The following is an 18,232-nucleotide window of genomic DNA, read 5'->3' as shown; positions in this document are numbered from 1 at the left end:
GCGGCCCCTACTCGCCCCCGGGACACCCCCCAAGTCCACGAATGGTTCGGTCCACAGCCACATCAGTGTTTATTCTGCAAGTCCGGGTTCCACAGCCTGTGACACTCCCTCCCCCGCCCCTCCCCACCCCGTGAAGTGGCCCGGGGCCTAGCCCCGCCCCCAGCTCAGCTCAGCCAACCGCAACCCAGCTTCCAGGAGTCTTATTTGCATTTCCGGGCGCTTTGGACCAATGGCAAGGTAGCGCTCCACCTCCCCTCCCGAGGGGCTGGTACTCCCGGTGGAATGCACCACTCTTGGGAGCCAAGGATGGGGGCGAAGCGATTCCACTGAGGTCCCGTTGACAGAAGGGTGGTCTTGGGGTGAGGAGTTCAGCGGAAGAGGGGGTTGGGGCCTTGGAAGACGCCTAGCAGCCCACTGTCCTGGGCAGGTTCCTTGATGATCTTCTGGATCTGTAGGGGGAAGAGGAGGGTTCAGGAGGCGTCAAGAGTTCCCATCTCTGTGACCGATGTGGAATGGCACATCTCCATTTCATATGCCTTGCCCCCTTGGCAGCAACTGGCCAAGCCAACCACTCCCTCTTCTCGAAACTTCTCCTTGGGCGCCCCTCCACCATGGCTGCCTGGGTGAGTGCCTGATCATCCGCCATCTTGGTCTGCTTTGCTGGCTTGCACCAAGGCCCTGTCCTGGAGCTTCTTGTCTATACCAGATCCTGCTTAAGTAATCTCACCTCTCCCATCCCTCTCAACCTCCAAATCCAGACCATGCCTTGCCCCTCAACTCCGGACTCATTGATCCAACTGCCTCTTAGAGGTGGGTGCCCACCTGACCTCTCAAACTGGCAATGGTCTTCCCCCAATCTGTTGACCACAGGGGCACAGATGCTCAGCCCCCTCTCTAGGGCTGCCTTCCCCCAAAGCCCCACACTGCACCCACCAGCAGGCCCCATGGTGCTTGCCTCCAGAAAAGTCAGCTCAAATGCACCCCCACTACCCCCACTCTGGTCTCCCTCCTTCCTGCCACCCTCCCACATCCATGGGCCACCCAGAACCAAACTGCAGATCTGACCATGGCCGGCTCCCTTGGGCAAAACCCTCAAATCTGTGAGAAGAGAGGGCTTGGGCTCTTCTCTGCCTCCCCTCCTCCCATGCTCACCATGTCCTGCTTGGTTCCCTGAATAAGGCCAAGTTCAGCTCCACCTCCAGGCCTCTGCCCTAGCTGTTCCTTCTGCCAGGAACACACTTTGGATGACTGGCTGCTTGTCCGACTTCAGGTCTCTGCTTCAAGGCCACCCCAGGGAAGGACCTCCCTGCGGCCAGCCCCCATCTTATTCCTCACACATTCTGAACATGCCCTTCTAGCTTCCGGCCACAATGTGTAACTGACGACAGACAGGCTTTGGCTGTCGCCCCAGGACCTGCCACAGAGGCTGGCCCATAGTAGGTGCTTGACAAATGCTCAACAGAACTGAACTAGGAGGAGGGAAAGGGCAGACCTTGGGGGGCTGGGCACCTCCTGCCACCCTCAGGGCCAGCCGTGGCGGCTGCAGGGGCTGGAGGAATGGACAGAGAAGAGGGTCACAGGGCTCCCATCGGCAGCACCTCTGCCAGACTCTTCGTGCCTGTCTGCCTCCTGTACCTCTCTTCCTGGGAGGCCTCCCACTCCACCCCGTGCAGCCCCTTTCTTTTGCACCCTAGCCCTCCCAGTCCCCTCGCTTGCTTTCTTGCTCTCCTGTCCTCCTGGCCCCCCGGACAGCTTCCCTCAAGGAACGTAGAACTTTGCTCGCCTGGAGGCGGCCGCCTGCCGTGTTCCCAGATGTATTCTGTCAACTGATAGGTGGTGGGTGCTGGAAAGGGAGGTGCGGGAGGTCGGGGTGCGGGGCCAGTACCTCCTTAAACCGGGGGTGGGCAGCGTCACCCACGAGCTGCAGAATCAGCCCTTCGCTGGTGGAGAGGAAGGCCCCACTCTGCCGCATCCGGGCCAGTGCCACCAGCCTGTCCACCTGGCTGGGAGGGGCAGAAGGGCTGTTGGTACCTCGGCTGGGCCACCTGGATCCCTGGCACACTAAGGAGGGACCCCACTCCCCGGCTCTTCCTGGGCACCCCATCTGTACCCCATGTGTGCCACCCCCAGCAGGATCCGCTCACTTGCGAGAGGAGCAAGCGTCCACCACCACGTGGACCTGCAGCCCGCGGTCCAGGAGGTCCAAGGCTGTGTTCTGGGGGCACAGGCAAGAACAGGGATTAGGGAAGGTCCGATCAGGGCAGGATGGGCGCATCAGGCAGAGAGGGGTCCTGAGTACGGATGAAGGTCCCAGGTCTTGTAGGGATGGGGTCCTGCCAGGATGGAGGGTTCTGGGCCAGGGAAGATGCAGTTAGTGGGAAGAGGGGTCTCACCAGGATGCAGGCGTGTGCCTCGATGCCACAGAGGAGCACAGAACGCAGCTGGGGCCGGTTGTCCAGCTCCTGCTGCACTGCGGGGACCATGCTGAAGCAAGTTTTGGCCACTGGCCGCAGGCCTCCAGCCCCCAGCTCAGGCACCGTGGGGCCCAGGCCTGTTGGATACTGCTCTGTCAGTACAGCAGGCACCTCCAGGAGCCTGGCCACCTGTGCCAGAAAAAGGGACAAAGGCCTGAGCCTGAGGGAGGGGTCTGTGGGGTCAGACTCTGGGGTCTGAGGGAGGAGGGGATTGGGGGTCTGGACTCCTGGGTCTAAGGGAGGAGGAGGCTGTGTGCCTGGACTCCTCGATCTGAGAGAGGAGAGGCAGGGGGCCTGGACTCCTAGCCTGAGGGAGGAGGCCCTGGGGGCCTGGACTCCTGGTCTGAGGGAGAAGGGGCTGTACCTTGAGCATGCGGGCAGCCACAGAGACAATCTGGGGGAAGTATGCAACATGGCGGAACTTCTCCTGCATGTCGCACAGGAATAGGATGGATGATCCGGGGAGGACTCGGCCCAGGTTGGGCCCCACAGCTGCCATGTCCTGGGGATGGGCAGAGGAGCTGAGGCGGCAGGGTCAGATGGGCCAGGGGCTTCTCTGCACACCCAGCGTCCATGTACATAGACCCTTGAGGGTCCCACACAGGGCTTTGGAAACCATTGTCCTCCCACCTGCAGGCCACTGTAGCTGCGGTTCCCGGTGCCCAGAATCCATTTCTTTCTTAGTGTGTCCTACTCAGCCGGGAGATCACATTCCGAAAAACCTTCTCTGACCTTGACCACCCTGGTGCTTCCAGCCTCACTATCCCAGGGCCCTGGGAAGCCTTCTCCTTCCTCAAGGTCACCCCTTCTCCTGCCACATTGCAGGCTCCAACTGCAATCCTCGCCCAGCACTCAGGGGAGAAACTGAAGCCTGAAGGACCCATCCAAGGGCCCACAGCAGCTAACACCGAGCTGATTTGATTCCTGAGGACAAAAGAGCCTGGTTCCCGAGTTCCTTCAGGTTGGACTCCTCCCACTCAGCCTCTGAAACTCAGTTTACCCCAATGTCCAATGCCCAGGCTGCACAACCCCTATAGGTCCTAGACAGGAAGGCGGGGGTCCCCTCTCAGAGGAATGTTATCCCCCCATAGAAAGGAATGGAGTGGTGCTCTGTGGGACATCATGCATGAACCTCGGAATCGCTGTGCTTGGGGAGAGGGGCCAGTCGCTGAAGGCCCCACACTGTGCGAGCCCGTGTATATGAACTGTCCCCAGGGATCAAGCCCAGAGGCAGGAAGCAGACTGGTGGCTGCCAGGGGCTGGGGGCAGGGAGCGACCAGGACTGACCCCCTAAGGTGTTCAGTTTCCATCTGGAGTGATGAACACATTCTGGAACTAGGTGCTGGCCACAGTTACTCAGCGTCATCAGTGTTTGTAACGGCCACTTCCTGCTGCGCTTAAAAATGGTGGAAATGGTAAATTTCATTACATGAACTTCAGAGAGAGAGAGAGAGAGAGAAGGAAGGGGCAGGGCTGGTGGAGCCGTCTGCCCAGCAGCCCTTCTAGGGGGGGTGGTCCACGGAGACCCAGAGGGGTCCCTGATTTGTCTGAGGTTTTGCACGAGTAGAGGACAGCAAGTCTCCCAGTCAGAGTGGCTCCTCTCTAGCACCTGGGGCCCTGCCTCAGCATGTGCCAGTCATGTCCCCAGGAGGCTTGAGTCCTTGGGTCCCCAAGTTGCTGCAAAACTAGGGGGCCCTGGCCAGGCTTCTGCGCACAGCTCTCATCCCCTCTGCGTTCTCACTTGTTTGCTCTCCTTAATTTATCTGGGACACAGGAGACCCCACTGGCCCAGTGGAAGTACAAAGGGTTAACACCGGGGAGGTGTGAAGGCAGGGTGGTGAGCACACACAGGCGTATATGGGGGTTCTCTCAAACACATCTACCACAGAAAATGTTTTCTACGGGCAACTATCTAAAACATAAAAACCCATGGATGCTTACAACAGAGAGTTTTATGCTATGTGAATTTTCTCTAAGAACAAAACAACACGGCATCTCCCACAAAAACAGTATCACACTGAATGAGCTAATCACCTAATTACACCCGTGATCAGTGCTGGGATTTCTAGGGAACCTGATCTATCTTGGCGGAGTGCAGAATTCTCTCCAAGGAAGCGGCCAGAGACAGGGAGAGAAAACACTCGGAAAACACAAAGTGCATTCTGCCGCTCCCCGGTCTCAGCCCGCACCCTCCAGCGTGGCTGCTTCTGTCCTCAGGACTAAAAGGTGACACCCTGGTCCTGCAAGGCGCTAAGAACCCCTCCAGCCTCGGCCAGGTCGCGTTGCCCCACCAGGACTTTTCCCCGTGGTTCCCTCCCACTGCGGCGCTCAGTCTCACTTCCACCCCCTTGAGTCTTCAGGAGGCAGGAGGGTCAAGGTCAGATCAGGGTTCTCTGGAGCAAGAAGGATCTCCCCAGCATGCATGGAGGGGTGTGGACTGCGACAACCCTGAGGGAAGCACGTGGGGCCACATTTCTCAAAACTGGAGTTATCTGAACCCTGCGACCCAGAAAACTTGCTCCTGAGTGTTGGTCCCACAGACACACATGGGAGATGACACCAGGTTATTCACCACCAGACCTAGGTTACACATCATGGGACTCTTCCCCTCAGCGAAGGAAGAGAAATCAATGTACCCTTCCCCTCTCTCTGCCTACCTCTCTGCCTACTGTGATCTCTCTCTGTCAAATAAATAAATAAAATCTTTAAAAAAAAAAAAAAAAGGGCGCCTGGGTGGCTCAGTGGGTTAAACCGCTGCCTTCGGCTCGGGTCATGATCTCAGGGTCCTGGGATCGAGTCCCACATCGGGCTCTCTGCTCGGCAGGGGGCCTGCTTCCCTTCCCCTCTCTCTGCCTACCTCTCTGCGTACTGTGATCTCTCTCTGTCAAATAAATAAATAAAATCTTTAAAAAAAAAAAAAAAAAAGAAATCAATGTAAACATCTGCAGCTGGGGTCCTGCCCGCCTAAGTCACGGCCCATGCACACTACGGAATCCTCCACAGCCGGGAAGAACGCCAAGGAAGCTCTTTAAGTAACAGCGTGGAAGTGTCCAAGAGAGGTTAGCAGTGCAATGAAGCAGCACGGGACATCTGTGCCCCAATCCAGGCAGAAAAGCCATGGAGCCCTCCTCTCTACACTGACCACATACTTCAGGCCGGGGAGCAGGTGTCCACTGGGTGTGAAGATTTTATTTGCACTGTTCTGTTCCTTTTGGATTTTGGACAATACGTGATTGGTTGTCTGGTCTGTAACAACTAAAATACAATATAATCTTCAGGTAAGGTGAGAACCCAGCAAAACCAGTCTGTGGTGGTAAAGTTATGAATGAATGGTTATCCTTGGGTGGCAGTGAAGAAGGGAGTTCAAGGGGGGGGCTTCTGGGATGTGGGGGATGTTCTACTTCTGGCTGGGTTCAAATGCTGTTTACACCAGTGTATTTGCTAGGTATTTGTAATTTGTGTGGTTTTCCTGCATATGCAGTATACCTCCATAAAAAAGTTTTCAAAATATCAGATAAAACGAGGGAGGCCTCACTGGCCTCTGTGGGGCTGGACTGGAGCAGGAGGCCAGGAAGGAAAAACCAGGGCTGCAGTCCAGGTGGGCAAGGGTGAGGCCTGGGGTCTAGGTCAAGGAGAGAACAGAGGGATTCAGGGTCAGGTGCAAATGGCTGTGGGGTAAGGGGGAAGGAGGAAGATCTTCGGGTTTCTGGCTCATGGGTGGCAGGTCCCGGTACTAACTGGGGACCTGGAGAGGGGAACCGGTTTGGGGAAGAAGATGGAAAATTGAGAGCGGGGAATCTGTGTGTGTGCGTGGGCATATGGGGAGGTCTGGGCTGGAGACGGATCTGGGGGTGCCCTGGGGGAGTGGTGAGAAGGTACAGAACTAAGCTCTGGGTGGAGGGAGTCCAAGGCTGGAGGAGGAGGGGCAGCAGCAGAGAAGGGGTGCCGCTTAGATCCCCACGTGGCCTGGGGGGTTGGGCAGCCCTGCAGCAGGGACTTCCTGGCTGTGTGACCCTTCTCAAGTTTCCCGCTCAGTCTGAGCCTGCAAACAGGGGTCAAAGCCACCCAACCCACGGCGATGATGCAAACCTCGGCCAGGGATGCAGACAGGGCGGGCACGACCCGTGGAGGGCTCGAGTCCCTGGCTAGCCAGTTCGGCAGGGCCTGGGCAGGCGTCCTCCCCTCCCAAGGGGAGGCCTGGCAAAGCCTCAGTTTCCCCACCTGCAAAGCGGGAAGATCGGTCCCCCTGCAGCGCTCGGGGCCAGGGGCCTTACCCGGAAGGTGCCGGGCCCCAGGGTGGCCCGGCCCTCCGCTGGAGAGGCCCGAGGGAGACTCACCTCTCCGAGACCGGACTAACGCCGCTCAGCCCCTCTCGACCGGTTCCAAGGCTGTGTTACCGTTTCGTAGGTCGCCACACGTGGCCCGCCCCCGCGCCCGCCCATCCAGGTCGAGCCACCCAGTCGGTTCTCGACAAGCTCGGTTCCGCCCCTGCGCCGGCCAATCTACTGGCGAGGCTGTTTCGCCCTCCGTGGAGGGGCGGTGCCGGGCACGCTGGCAACGTTGAGAGCGTGACTGGCCCGCCTGAGGGAGGGGGCGGGAAGGCAGCGCCTCCGACCATTGGGGAGCCGCAAAGGCCGTGAGTGGCGGGCCCGGGGCGGAACAGCGCCGTTCGGTGCAGAGAGAGCGAACTCCAGCTGGACAGGTGGGTAGCGGCCACCCGCATTGTCCCTACAAGACCTGGGAGGCCGAGGAACAGGGAGGGAGGAGCGTACCCTGGGCAGAGGCAGGCCTGGGGTTCGAACGCTGGCTCTTGTGGGTGGCTAGAGACAGGAATTTACCAAGAGACCAGAGCACTTTCCAGGAAAGTGGACTTAAGCCCTCCCAACCCTGCTCAGTCTGTTTCTCCATCCCTACGGCACCTGCCTCCTAGGGTGGTGTTTGGCTATTTGTTTGTTTTGCGTGGTGTCTGTAATATTTAGACTCTGTGCTTGGAAATAGGGCTGAGGAAGAGTTGGGGAGAGAATTTTCCCATCAGCTTTGGAATAAAATCCAAACTACTCCCAATTCTTGTTTGCCTTTGTGAACGTCTCTGACCTCATCTCTTACCACTTGCCCTGCTCACACTGCTCCAGCCACCTCAGGGCCTTTGCACATGCTGTTTCCTCAGCCTGCAGCCCCAGACCTTTGCTTAAACCCCTTCTTGTCATTCAAGGCTTTCCCTGACCACCTGATGTCAATCAGCCACTCAGTCAAGTTTCTCTTTTATTTTCTTCACAGCACTAATTCCAATTTGAAATCGGAAATTTATCTTGCATTAAAAAAATGTACAAATGTCCTCGTTGTCAGTTCCCCCCTACCCGTACCCGTGCCCCACCCCCTTAGATGCAGACATCTTGTCTGTTTACTCACTGCTGAATCCTCAGCACCTAGATGGGGCCTGACACATGGTGGGTGCTCGGTATATATTTGGGAATAAATGAGACAAGACCAGACATTAGGCAGAAATGAGCCAAGGTGAGGAGGCTGGAGCAGCAGACACTGCGGAGATGGGGCTGGAAAGAAAGAAGGGAGAAGGTGGGGGAGGGAGAGTGTAAGGGGGCACCCTGGCAGAGGCAGAGTTGGGGGACCTGGGTGAGCAGAAGATGTGGTCTGAGGTGGGAGGAGTCTGGGGGTGGCTCATGCTCCTAGGAGTTGCCAGGAGGGGAGTGGACAGGGCAGGGGGCTCCTGGGGGCAGCTGTTGAGCTATCGTAAGGGTGGCCTCTGATTTGTCTGGGGGCGATGGGCCTGGGTTGGGTCGTGGTTGAATATTATGGGGAGCAGGTCCCCCAGCCCTCAGGGATTCCCTGAGAATGGCAGGCACAGGGCACCTCCCACCTGCCCACCCAATCCCCCTCTGAAGCCCAGGGCCCGTCCACACCCTCCAGGGCATTTGAGGGAGGGGGTGGGGGATTATAGAAATGTGAAGGCTGCCTCAGGTCTGGTTGGCCCCAAGTGCAGCAGGACAACTCAGATGGCACTGAGGGACACTCTGGGGTGAGTTCAATATCATCAAAGAGGTCGAGGGTGGAGGCGTCCAGGGCCGCGAGGCTCAGGCTGGGGCTGGCATAGGGTGCCTCGGTGGGAGCCACAGCACAGGCCACCCCCAGGAAGGGGGACGGAGGCGGTGGGGGTGGTCTTCGGGGCGGAGGTCTCTGTGGAGGTGCCTCCTGGGACAGGATAGACAGGGCCAGCTCCTGGGTGGCAGCTTCAATCTTGGCAAACTGCCTGCAGGGAGAAAGCATTACTAGCCATGAAGCATCCCCCCCGCCCCCATATGCCATCCCAGGACCAGTTTTTCCCTTCTCCTCCTCTCCATTTTTCTACTCTAGGCTACCTGGTTTCACTTTCTTGAGTCTGACGATTCAGTTTTTCTAACCCTGTTCACAGGGAAGCTCTGAACAGCTGTGGGGGTTGTGTACTGCACAAGGTGGCACCTCTGGTTCAGGACAATGCACATTTTTGACATTTAGACTTATTATGGCCACATCCCAACATATAAAAGTAAAAAACATCTGAAGGAAAGGGTGCCTTAAAAAGTGTCTTCCAGGGGCACCTGGGTGGCTCAGTGGGTTAAAGCCTCTGCCTTCGGCTCAGGTCACGATCCCAGGGTCCTGGGATCGAGCCCCGCATCGGGCTCTCTGCTCCACGGGGAGCCTGCTTCCTCCCCTCTCTCTCTCTGCCTGCCTCTCTGCCTACTTGTGATTTCTCTCTGTCAAATAAATTAAAAAAAATCTTAAAAAAAAAAAAAGTGTCTTCCACACAAGGCATGCCGTGGGCTGGGGGGCATGTGTAACAGTCACGCCCTGTGGATTCTGCTCCCTACAGAGCTCTTGAATCTGCCCACCTCCGCATCTCCACCAATCCCTGGTGAACTTGGTGAACTTTCCCATCTGGATGACCACAAGAGCCACTGCACTGGCCTCCCCTTAGCGTTCCTTCCCGTCAAGAACTGTGTGGACGGAACTCACAAACCGTGATGGGCTCAGTTATGTCTCCCTGAAATTCATAGGCTGGAGGTTGAACCCTCAGTACCTTAGAACATGAGAAATCACGAGGGCAGCTTATGGGAAGGAGACCCCATGAGCACCTCTGGCGGCACGAAGGGCCCTGTTCCTGGATCCAAGTGTTGTTTACACTAGTGGGTTCCCTTTGGGGAAATTCGTCAAGCTCTGTGCTGGTGCTGTGTGCATTTCTTGTAGTTGCTAAACTTCCAGCAGAGGTTTTATTTAAACAGGTAGCTAACCTTGTATGCTTCTGTTGACTTGAAATGTCCAGAACAGACCAGTCCCTGGAGACAGGAAGTGGACTGGTGGTTGTCGGTCCTGGGGGAGGGGGCATGGGAACGACTAGCAATGGGTATGGGATCTCCTTGCGGGGGATGAAAATGTTCTGGAACCCAATAGAGGTAATTGCTTGCAAAACATTATGAATATACAAAACACTAATGAACTGTACACTCTAAGACATTCAAAATGGTGAATTTTATGTTACGTCTATTTTACGCCAAGAAAAAAGTGTGAGCTACCACTCCAGAACTCTCTTTGATGCCAGGGAGAAGCTTTTCTCTGAGTCCCCAGGGAAAATATTCAGAAATGGGAGGTCAGGTTAAATGGCACAGGATGGGGGTGGGAAGAGAGAGAGGAGGAGTTGACTTGAACAGACTTGGTATAAATGACATTTAGGGCTGAAGAGTCATGACATTTGTGATTTGTTTGAGCTATTTTAAGAAGATAGAGGAAGGGAATAGGCTAGGATGTTATGGGCAGTGAAGTCTGATTGATGGTACGTGAGTGATCTTTAGATCAGCGGTTCTCAAACTTGAGTGCACAATGGAACCTCTGGAGGGCTTTGGCAACACAGGCCCTTGGGCCCCCGAGGTTTGGGTTCTGCAGGCCTGGGGTGGCGTCCACGGATCTGTGTCTCTGGCACACGCCCACACCGTGCTGAGGGACTGACGCTGCAGGTCTGGGGACCACTTTTTGAGAACTGCTGTGTTAGACCGCTGTCTTGACTTTTCTGTAGGTTGGAAGTTCTTCACAATAAAAAGTCAAAGATCCACATGCATGGGTGGGAGGGGGCCCTTGAGGGAGCAGGGCCTGAGGGGATCTGGAGGGAGGAGGAGGACCTGGGTGGGAAGGTGCCGAGGATGGTTTGCCTCTGACCTGGATTTTCTCCGGTCGAGGCTGGGTGCCCAGGGGGATATGCTGCAGAGCTTCCCTGGGCTGCCCATGAGACAACTCGTGGGTGGCCTGGGTCTCCAGGGAGTGTGTGTCAGAGCCAGACATGGGGCTGGGAATGTCTGGGATGCTACAGGGGATAAGTTGGTCCTGGGGGAGCAGGGAGGCTGATGGGGAAGAGTAGATGGACAACCTGGGAGGTGAGAGGCTGGCATCAATCCAGGGTCCGGACTGGAGGTGGGCGGGGAACCCAGATGGGGTTGGAGATGGGGAAGGTCCTGGAGTGGTTGATGAGGGGCTGAAGAGCAGTGAGAAGCCCCTGGGACCTAGTGCTGGACCCTCTTTGAAGAGATGCGTGTTTTCCTCTTCAATAATGGGTGTGTAGGGTGGTGGCTGGGACCATTCTGGGCGTGGCCAGGGATGGGCATCCTGGAGGAAGGCGGCTTGTAGTGCGGAGGCGGGAGTTAGGTGGGACCAGGCTCCTATTTACTCAGATTGGATTCCAATGCCTCTCGGAGCAAGGTCCTAGGCTGGTGGGGAGAAAAGCCTGCTTTGAAAAAAGCAGGTCCTTGGGCAAGTCACTTTACCTCTCTGTGCAGTTTCCTCATCTGAAAAATGAGGATTATAATAGCATCTACCTCCTAGGGTTATTATGGGGGATTAATGTTCATTGTGAGTGAGTGTGATAAGTTTATACTAAAGTGCTTAGAACAAGCACCACCATTATCACCATCATCACCATCACCATTGTCACCATCACCATCGTCACCATCATTACCATCACCATAATCACCATCATCACCGTCACCATCGTCACCATCATTACCATCACCACCATTATCACCATTACCATCATCACCGTCACCATCACCACCATTACCACCATCATCACCAACGTCATCACCACCATCACCATCACCACCACCATTGTCACCATCATCACCATCACCAACATCACCTCCATCATCACCATCACCATTATCACCGTCACTACCACCATCACCATCACCACCGCCATCATCATCGCCATCATCACCATCACCATCACCACCATCATCATCGTCATCACCATAATCACATCATTGTTATTGTCATGTGATGATCGTCATTGTCATGTGATCATCATCATCATCATCCCAAGTCCCAAGTCCAGGCAGGACAGCAAAGTGGTACAGAGCATGGGCTCTGGACTCAGAGTGGCTGGGTTGAATCCATTCTTCAACTATGTAGTTTGGATAAGTTGTAGAATCTCTCTGAGCCTCCTGTCTGTAATGTAGGGACAAAGTCAACCTACTGAGCAGATTCACTGGGAGTGTTAAGTAACGTATTGTATGTCAAACCCTTAGTATCATAGACCTGGCCCACAGCAGGTGCTCTTAAGCAGGTTACTGTCACAGCAGGAGGGGAGAGCACAGGGCAAGGTGGGATGGGGCTGGGTGGAGTGTGAGAGGGACAAGCATGAGCACAGACCTGAAGGAGTTCAGGTCCCCTTCTACGTTCCCAGAGACAGGGAAGGATATTGCCCTACAAAGGGTACAGATGTGCAAAGGCCCAGAGACTGAATGGTATAGTGCTAAATGGGGAACTCCTTCTTTCTGTTTCCCTCCCCCTTGCACTCTGCTCCAGCCACACTTGTTCTCAGACATTCCAGGGATGTTCCTGCTTCAGGGCCTTTGCACAGGGCTGTCTCTTGCTTGGAATGCTCTTCCCTCAGGCATCAATCTTGTTCCCTGGCTTCACTCAGGTCTTGGCTCAGTTGTCACCTTCTTCATAGAGCCTTACCCACTTTACCTAAAAGGCCAGTCCTCCCCCAGCATGCCATCCATAGCCCTTACCACTTCATAGCATGCCATATGATTTTTAAAAATGGAGGTAAAATTCACAGAACTTAAAACGGGCCACTTTAAAGTGTGCAATTCAGTGGCATTTCGTATCTTCACAATGTGCAACTACCACCTCTAATTTGTTCCAGAACCTTTTGTCACCCTAGAAAGCAGCCCCGAGGCCCTCCCCCAGCACCACTCCCTGACTTTCCGGCCCTGCCTGTTCTGGACGTTTCACGTGAATGGCATCAGGCGATACATGGCCTTCCGTGTTGGGCTTCTTTCACTCAGCATCATGTTCTCGAGGTCCATCCATGTATCACTTACTTTATCCACTGTCCCTGACCAGCTGCCTTCGTGCTGGAGCCCAAGCTCTATGAAGGCAGGGGCTTCTGTCTGCCTTGCACGATGGATCTCGTGGGCCCGGGATACAGTTAGTGCTCAATAGATGCATCTTGAGTGTTGATTGCCTCCCGGGGTCCCCTTCTCTCTGTTCTGTATGGGCCCCATCTCCCCCACTCTGAGAGGTCTGCCCCCCCCTCTGCCCACCTCCTCTCTTCCACCCCCCCTCACCTGCAGATCTGGTTGTGCAGAAACCTCCTGTGGTTGGGCCTCCTTTTGGGGGGCCGGGTCCGCCGGGGGTGCAGGGTGCGCAGCATGTGGGTAGTGGCCCCGCTCACGAAGGCACACAGTTCCCGGGGGCTGGGTTCAGAGACTGCAGGGACTGCAGGCACCCCGGGGTGCATGGCTGGGCGACAGCGTTGCTTCTCCACAATATTCCGGCTGCTCAGAAAGCAGCTCCTAACTCAGAGGAGAGAGAAGCAGCCAGGGCTGGGAGCGCAGGGCTGGGGAGCGAAGCAGACAGGGGAGGAGAGTGGCCCTTTGGGAGGGGCAGGCCAACTCTGGAGGGGAGGCAGGGCTCTGGTTGGAGGAGGCTCAGGCCCAGGGAATTAGGACCCGTCCTCCTTCCTAAGCCCCATCCCTACCTCCTGGAGGCTGGATGCTGAGCTTCGAGGAACTCGTGGGTGGGGGCTGATACAGGAAGGGAAGGGGGGGGGGCTTTATGCGTGCCTCTCGCCAGAGACCCAATTAGCACATAGTTGGACCTGGGATATGGGACAGGGCAGCATGGTGGGGGGGGCAGAGAAAAGCACCTGGAGATAGCCAATTACAGGCACAAAGGCCTCATTAGGAGGCGAGGCCAGGGGCTGAGTCAACCGCATCGATTAGTGTTGAGGACTCTTAATGGGAATTGAGGGGAGGGGGCGGCAGGAGGCTTGGGTGCAGGCTGGGAGGGAGGGGGCACGGCTCCCTGGGAGGGTGTTGGGAGCCTCCAGCTGCACCAGACCACGGACATCTGCCCACCCACCTGCAGCTGTACAACCCCCCCCACCACCATCCCGTGCTTTCCCGGGCTCTGGCCAGGCATCCTGGAGAAACTGGCTCTGAGAGGGGGCTCGCCTGTGCCCCAGGCCTCCAGCCAGCAGGAAGGGTTGGCTTCTGTCTGGGGGTTGAGCCCCAAACCCTGCATTTTGGCTGGAGCAGGAGTGAGCAAGGGATGGGGCGGGGCACACATGCTGGCTGAACTGGTTGCTTAGGTGGGTGACAGGAGGGATTGTTCCTGGCACAGCCTGGCTGCTGCCATGGGAGGGGAAGTGAAAACATGGGTGTGGTTTCCCTGAAGGCATTTTACTGAGGGACTAGGGGGCCCTTGGTATTTGGGGGAAGCAGAGAATATGCTGGGACATGGCAGGCGGAGAGGCTGGCTCCTGGGGCGTCAGGAGTGGGGTTCTCTTGTTTTCTGGGAGGGCGTTGGCCAGAGTGGGGGACCCTGGTCTGGGCTGTGGCGGGAGAGCAGCATCTCCATGTTTGCTCTGGGGGGTTGTGTTGCAGGTTTGTGCTGGGGGAAGTGGGTGGGAGTGTCCTTGGGATACGATTTACTACAAACCTGGTGCCTTAAAACCACCTACATTTATTCTCCTGCAGTTCTGGGGGTCAGAGGTCCAAGATGGGTCTTCTGAGCTGAAGTGCCCCGTTCCTTCTGGAGGCTCCAGGCGAGAAGCCGTCCCCCGCATATTTTCCCGCCTCCAGAGCCGCCCAGACGTCTCCAAGCTCACGCTGCAAGTAAGTGGCCTAGCTGGGATTTGAACTCAAGGCACCAGAGGCCCTGACAGGACACCCTTGTGGGCAGGGCCAGTTGGGGGGAGACGGTAACAGAGGCCGGCCCCAGCTGGGGATGGGACAGCAGCGGGCACCGAGCGTCCTCCTTGGGTGACTCTGAGGGTCTCCAGCCCCCTCCTTGGGTGTCTCCTGTCCTCTCCTCCTCACTGTCTCTGACCGCAGCACCCAGCTTGGCTGTGCTTCTCAGCTTCTCTGACTGTCTCTGTCTCTACAGGGTCTCTCAGAGTCTGCGCCCCCGTCCCTTGGCCTGGGCAAGTCGCGCGCGTGTGTGTGTGTTCACGTGTGTGTGCACATCCTGGGCGTGCATGTGATGTTGTGGGACAGCCTGGAAGTTTTCCTGTCCTGTGACTTTCAGGCCCAGAGGGGACTGCACAGGGTCCCTTGGCTAAGGGGCCGTGGGGGAGAAGACCCTCTGGAGGTCCGCGCTCAGGCTCAAGGACAGCCGCGTGACCTTTCCTGGCCTGCCTCCACGCCACCAGGACCCAAGGACAGCATCTGCTGGCCAGCTCTGTCCCTCCGCCGGTGGAGTCGGACCACAGCTAGGGCCGTCCGCCCTTCCGGCTGTGGCCTAGGGATGCTCTACCAGGGGGCGCCCACACCCAGGGCAGTGCTGCGATGCCGGGCGGGAGCGGCCCACCTTCGGGTCCCTCTCCTCCTGCGTCGTCCTGGGTAAGCCGGGGAGGGGGTCGTTTAGTTGTTTAATCAACATGGATTGAAAACCTGCAGTGAGCAGAACAAGCACAGTCTGTCCCTGGAGGAGTCTGGGAGGGAGACGCCACACAACAAACAAGAAAAGACCAGTCTGGGGTGATGGAGCTTGGATGGGGAAGGGGGGAAGAGGGAGGGAGGGAGGGAGGGAGAAGGTCTGAGAAGGTGACAACTGTCCTGCAGCCTGAGTGGAAGAGAGGGCAGCCAGGAGCTTCACAGGCAAAGGGAGCAAGAGGAAGAGGTGAAGTCAGAGAAGTGGATAGAAGCCCCAGGGTTCTGTAGGCCAGGTAGGAGTTGGCTTATGAAGGCAAGAATGAGGAGGAGCTATGCAGGGTTTGAAGCTGACTTCTGCCTAGACCTCAGGGCCCTGCCCCAAACCTCCTTTCCAGGCCTCGCTGCAGCTGGAATGCGGGGACCCCACTCCTGAATCCCCCTCTAATATTTGGAGGCGGGGGGTACTGAGGTGTCAGGATCAGGCCAGGAGCCCAGACAAAACTTGTCTCCCAGGGGCGCCTGGGTGGCTCAGTGGATTAAGCCTCTGCCTTCGGCTCAGGTCATGGTCTCGGGGTCCTGGGATCAGTCCCACATCTGGCTCTCTGCTCAATGGGGAGCCTGCTTCCTCCTCTCTCTCTGCCTGCCTCTCTGCCTCCTTGTGACCTGTCAAATAAATAAATAAAATCTTAAAAAAAAAACAAAAACAAAAACAAAAAACCCTTGTCTCTCCCTGCCTCCATGCTGCTCATTGGCAAGCTCTCTACCTAGTCCCAGAGGGACTTTTGTTTGCCTTAAAATTTATTGTGAAAATTTATAGGTGGCAGTTTCCTGGTGTTCCCAACCAAGAACTCAGTGGCCAACCAACCCTGTCATATTTGTTTCACACCATGGTGTGGCTAAGTTGTGTCTCCCCAGACTCACCCACTGACGTCCTAACCCAAATACATCAAAATGTATCTATTCAGAAATAAGGTCTTTATTATTTTTAAAAATATTTTATTTGGGGGCGCCTGGGTGGCTCAGTGGGTTAAAGCCTCTGCCTTCGGATCAGGTCATGATCTCAGGGTCCTGGGATGGAGCCCTGCATCGGGCTCTCTGCTCAGTGGGGAGCCTGCTTCCCCCTCTCTCTCTGCCTGCCTCTCTCTCTACTTGTGATCTGTGTGTCAAATAAATAAAATCTTTTAAAAAATAAATATTTTATTTATTTGACAGAGATCACAAGTAGGCAGAGAAGCAGGCAGAGAGCGAGAGGGGGAAGCAGGCTCTCCGATGAGCAGAGAGTCCTTCCCGTGGCTCAGTCAGGTGGACACAGAAATGCAGGGCTCCATTTAGTTAAGCTAAACTCAATCATATGTCTATGCCCAATCCAATATGCCTGGTGTCCTCATAAGAAGAGGAAATTTGGAAAATGGACAGGTACAGGGAAGACCATGTGAAGACACAGGGAGAAGACAAGCTGTGGAGGCAGGCCTCAGAAGAAACCAATCCTCCAACACCTTGCTCTTGGATTTCTAGTCTCAAATATAAGAAAATAAATTTCTGTTGGTTGAGCCACCCAGCCTGTGGGACCTCGTAAGGGCAGCCCCAGCAAATGAACACAAGAAGTATATTAGTTATCTATGTTGTGTCACAAAGAACCACAATTACCATGGCTTAAAATCATGTACTCGGATTTTCTCACAGTTCCCATTGGTCAGGGAGTCCAGGCGTCACAGCTTATTAGGTCCTCTGGTCAGGGCTTCATGAGGCTGTGTTCAAGGTGTAGGCTGGGGCTGCAGTCTCGTCCAAGGTTGGGATCCTCTTCCAGGCTCACGTGGAAGAACTCATTTCCTTTCATCTGTAGAACCCATGGAAGCAGGTGGCTTCAAGGGCAGAATCAACTGACATTTCACATCTCTCACCTTTAGCCCCAGTTTCAAAGACCTCGCCTGATAATATCAGGCCCACCCAGGACAACCTTTCTATATTAGCATTCTTCAGGGAAACAGAACCAATAGGATCTATATCGGTGTCTATTCTACCTCTATATCAAGAGACAGACAGAGATATTATGTATCTTACACTTATTTTAAAGAGATCTACTATATGGTGTTGGCTCATGCAATTATGGGGGAGGTCCCATGATCTGCTATCTGCATGCTGGAGGCCAGGAAAACCAGTGTGTATTTCCAAGGCCCAAGAACCAGAGAGCCGATGGTGTGAATTCCGGGTTGGGTCTGAAGGCCTGAGAACAGGAGCACTGACGGCAGGCAAAGATCAGCTTTCCTGCTCAGTCAGGTAGAGAGAGAATCGAGCCTTCCTGCACCTTTTTGTTCTAGCCAGCCCAGGGATTGGATGATGGCCACCCACGGTGGGGAGGGCCATTGGCTTTACTCATTCTACTGATGCAAATGCTTCTCTCTTCCAGAAACACCTTCACAGAAACGCACAGAAATCAAGTTTAACCAGATACCTGGGCTTCCTGTGGCTCAGTCAGGTGGACACATAAAATTAACTGTTATAAGATGAATGGATAAAGAAGATGTGGTATATATACACAATGGAATACTATGCAGCCATCAAAAGAAACGAAATCTTGCCATTTGCGACAACATGGATGGAACTAGAGCGTATCATGCTTAGCGAAATAAGTCAAGCGGAGAAAGACAAATATCATATGATCTCCCTGATATGAGGAAGTGGTGATGCAACATGGGGGCTTAAGTGGGTAGGAGAAGAATCCATGAAACAAGATGGGATAGGGAGGGAGACAAACCATAAGTGACTCTTAATCTCACGAAACAAACTGTGGGTTGCTGGGGGGAGGGGGGTTGGGAGAAGGGGGGTAGGGTTATG

The 18,232-nt window shown here is 55.5% G+C and overlaps 3 protein-coding genes across 3 annotated transcripts; 1 reads left to right on the top strand and 2 right to left on the bottom strand.

Moving 5' to 3' along the window:
- Window positions 1-45: 45 nt before the first annotated feature.
- On the bottom strand, window positions 46-6,935 carry ISOC2 (isochorismatase domain containing 2). Its single transcript, XM_044257601.1, has 6 exons — window positions 6,812-6,935; window positions 2,839-2,976; window positions 2,394-2,603; window positions 2,145-2,215; window positions 1,886-2,003; window positions 46-449 (listed from the first exon to the last, which is right to left on the bottom strand). Exons 2-6 carry the CDS (start codon window positions 2,971-2,973, stop codon window positions 369-371), a joined length of 615 nt encoding a protein of 204 aa, XP_044113536.1. The 5' UTR covers window positions 2,974-2,976; window positions 6,812-6,935; the 3' UTR covers window positions 46-368.
- On the top strand, window positions 6,553-17,934 carry LOC122913410. The gene is made up of 5 exons (XM_044260153.1): window positions 6,553-6,755; window positions 7,065-7,176; window positions 14,501-14,638; window positions 15,051-15,364; window positions 17,805-17,934. The coding sequence occupies exons 1-5, from the start codon at window positions 6,553-6,555 to the stop codon at window positions 17,839-17,841; spliced, it is 804 nt and encodes a 267-aa protein (XP_044116088.1). The 3' UTR covers window positions 17,842-17,934.
- C7H19orf85 (chromosome 7 C19orf85 homolog) lies at window positions 7,858-13,366 on the bottom strand. Its single transcript, XM_044260581.1, has 2 exons — window positions 13,088-13,366; window positions 7,858-8,739 (listed from the first exon to the last, which is right to left on the bottom strand). Exons 1-2 carry the CDS (start codon window positions 13,258-13,260, stop codon window positions 8,283-8,285), a joined length of 630 nt encoding a protein of 209 aa, XP_044116516.1. The 5' UTR covers window positions 13,261-13,366; the 3' UTR covers window positions 7,858-8,282.
- Window positions 17,935-18,232: the final 298 nt, after the last annotated feature.

Source organism: Neovison vison, chromosome 7 (assembly GCF_020171115.1).
Source record: "Neovison vison isolate M4711 chromosome 7, ASM_NN_V1, whole genome shotgun sequence".
Classification (NCBI taxonomy): Eukaryota; Metazoa; Chordata; class Mammalia; order Carnivora; family Mustelidae; genus Neogale; species Neogale vison.
The sequence above is the reverse complement of the archived record's forward strand: the minus strand, read 5'-3'. Positions and strand labels throughout refer to the sequence as shown.

Coding starts and splice junctions, on each gene's coding strand:
- LOC122913410 (XM_044260153.1), top strand. CDS start 6,553: ATGATGCAAACCTCGGCCAGGGATGCAGACAGGGCGGGCACGACCCGT. Junction 6,756..7,064: donor CCAGGGGCCTTACCCGGAAG/GTGCCGGGCCCC, acceptor CGCCTGAGGGAG/GGGGCGGGAAGGCAGCGCCT. Junction 14,639..15,050: donor TCTCCAAGCTCACGCTGCAA/GTAAGTGGCCTA, acceptor TGTGACTTTCAG/GCCCAGAGGGGACTGCACAG.
- ISOC2 (XM_044257601.1), bottom strand. CDS start 2,973: ATGGCAGCTGTGGGGCCCAACCTGGGCCGAGTCCTCCCCGGATCATCC. Junction 2,216..2,393: donor AGGCACACGCCTGCATCCTG/GTGAGACCCCTC, acceptor CTGTGCCCCCAG/AACACAGCCTTGGACCTCCT. Junction 450..1,885: donor CCCACCCCCGGTTTAAGGAG/GTACTGGCCCCG, acceptor TTCCCCCTACAG/ATCCAGAAGATCATCAAGGA.
- C7H19orf85 (XM_044260581.1), bottom strand. CDS start 13,260: ATGCACCCCGGGGTGCCTGCAGTCCCTGCAGTCTCTGAACCCAGCCCC. Junction 8,740..13,087: donor CTGCACAACCAGATCTGCAG/GTGAGGGGGGGT, acceptor TTCTCCCTGCAG/GCAGTTTGCCAAGATTGAAG.